Genomic DNA, 2509 nt, shown 5'->3' with positions numbered 1-2509 from the left:
TAAACATATCTACCAGAGCTTCTGCAACTGATTCAGAGTCAATGTTCTTCAAGGGCACTGCATCAGGATACCTACTGGCGTGGTCCATCATAGTGAGGATAAACTGGTGTCCTTTCTCAGATGGTGGATGTATCTTACCAATTATATCCACACACACCCTCTTGAATGGAGTATCAATGATTGGCAGTTTCTCAAGAGGTACTTTTGTCACCCTACCTTTGCTGATCATCTTCTGGCAGATGTCACAAGATCTGCAGAACTTAGTTATGTTAGCACCCATTCCAGGCCAGTAGAACTCTCTGAGGATCTTCTCCTTTGTCTTCTTAGCACACAGGTGGCCCCCTAAGGTAGATTCATTTGCTAATGTCAGGACTTTTGTTCTCAGTGGTTTAGGAACCATAACTTGGGAGACTGGATTCCCATGGTTGATGTCTGGATGAACAAATGTCCTGTACAATAACTGTTTCCTGGTTACGAACCGGATTACTTGCCTTCCTTTTCTCTCTTATTTAGAGGCCTAAAACTTCTTGAGTGTGTCATCTTTCTTCCGTAGTCGACAAACTTCATCCCTATCGACTTCTTTGTACAGGTTACTGCCTGGCACTACCAGTGGAGAGGGTCTCTTACCCTCTCGCGTTGCTTGTGCCCTTGTTGCTACTGCACAGGTCTCCTGGTCACAGGTGTCCTGCCACGCTGGGTCAGAGTCTTCAGCTGGTCTTGCACATGGGACGCTTCCAATTAGCAGATCATAGGGGGCGTCAGGAAGACAAACTGCTTCCAATTCTCCAATCAGGTATGGAGTGTTGATGTGGATTTTAGCTATTGGAGCTCTCCGGAAGGAATTGTCAGCAAGCGTGACCAGCACTAAGGTTCTAGTGTAAAGATCAGGATCAACAAATTTTTTTTTGATTACCACACTACTACATCCAGAGTCACGCAACACCTGAACAATGTGGGATCCTACTCGACCCTTTGTCACTGGCATTGAGTCTTCATTGCTTGGAACACAAGCATTCATACAAGGGACTGCAAAACCATTCTCAAGGAAAAGCTCTCCTTCCTTGATACAAGCATCTACCTTAGCTACTTCCATTTCTGGAGGAGGGCCACTGATTGAACAGAAGGGAGAGACTTGTGCCACAGGTGTCTGTGCCTCATCAACACTTTTCTCAACATCCAAATAAGCGGTTTTGATGGTTTTTAATTTCCTGCATTCTGGGATATCATGACCAAACTTTTCACAGAACATACACTTTTTGTCATTTCTAGGACCCCTTGACTGATCCAAGAGGTGACACTTCGACGCTATGTGGCCAAGCTGGTTGCATCTGTAGCACCTTACCACTCTAGCTGAAGTCCCCTTGATGACTTGCTCATTGGCCCCATGCCAAGGATTCTCAACAGCACTCGGTCCTGTCTGCTTAGGTGCTCGATACACAGGCTTTTTAGCTACCTTAGCCTCCTTAGAGAGCTCAGTTCCATGAGCTGTGAGGTACTGCTCGGCTGCCTTTGCCAGGTCATCCAGATTAGCAGGGGCCTTTTCCTTCAAATGAACTTACAGTGCATTTGCGACTGCATTCATGAACTGCTCCTTGATCATCAGCTGTTGAAGCTCTGCAAAAGTCTCATAAGCGCCAGCTTGTTCCATACACTTCTTGTAAAAGTTCTTGAGCTTGACAATGAACTGTGCAGGGCTCTCTCCGTCTTCTGGGGGCGTGTTCCGGAACTTTTTACGGAATCCTTCCTCAGTAAGCTCGTATCTTCTGAAGAGAGCTTTCTTCTAAATTTCATAGTCCTTTGCATCATCGTCAGAAAGCCGACCATAGACTAGAAGGGCATTCCCTGTCAAAAGAGCACTGAGAGACGAGGCCCAAGTTGACCTGTCCCACTTGTATGTGTTAGCATACCTCTCAAACCTTAACAAGTAGCTGTCAAGCTCATCCTTACCATCCACAAACTCCGGGAGGTTTGGGATCTTTGCTTTAGGAGATTGGTTACTGATCACTGTCGGTGCCTCTTCATGGTATCTTGCTGCCTCTAGTTCAAGTTTCTTTATTTCTAGTTCATGTCGTCGCTCCCGCTCCTTCTCTTCCAGTGCATACTGTCCCTCCCGCTCCTTCTCTTCTAGTTCGGCCAAAGCCTTCCCACGCTCAGCGTCATACCTTTTCAGTCTCTCTTCTCCCTCAAGATTCTTTTCTTCTGCTTGAACCCTGTGCTCGGCAAACTCAATGGCCTTCTTGTCGTCCAGTCCGTAGTCTTTTGCCAATGCAAGATATTCTTTGAAGGTTTCCATGACTTCTACTTCCAGCCTTTATATCTTTTCACTGTTGCCAATCCTGTCACGGTCGCCACTTGTCACAACTCAGGTTCAATAATTGGCAGGTGTGAAAATAAAATAAGACTATTCTGCTTAATTTCGCTATTCTCGTATAGCCTTTATTAACACTTCAATATAAAGTCACAAACCGCAGCATACACTGCCCAAAAACGCTCTATTGAGCAAAACTTC

At 45.7% G+C, this 2509-nt stretch overlaps 1 protein-coding gene across 1 annotated transcript; it reads right to left on the bottom strand.

Annotated features, from left to right (window-relative positions):
* Positions 1-517: 517 nt before the first annotated feature.
* Positions 518-2293, bottom strand: LOC137618313 (uncharacterized). The gene is made up of 2 exons (XM_068348481.1): positions 1802-2293; positions 518-1543 (listed from the first exon to the last, which is right to left on the bottom strand). Exons 1-2 carry the CDS (start codon positions 2291-2293, stop codon positions 518-520), a joined length of 1518 nt encoding a protein of 505 aa, XP_068204582.1.
* Between the last annotated feature and the right edge of the window lie 216 nt (positions 2294-2509).

This window comes from Palaemon carinicauda, chromosome 24 (assembly GCF_036898095.1).
Source record: "Palaemon carinicauda isolate YSFRI2023 chromosome 24, ASM3689809v2, whole genome shotgun sequence".
Lineage (NCBI taxonomy): Eukaryota > Metazoa > Arthropoda > Malacostraca > Decapoda > Palaemonidae > Palaemon > Palaemon carinicauda.
The sequence above is the reverse complement of the archived record's forward strand: the minus strand, read 5'-3'. Positions and strand labels throughout refer to the sequence as shown.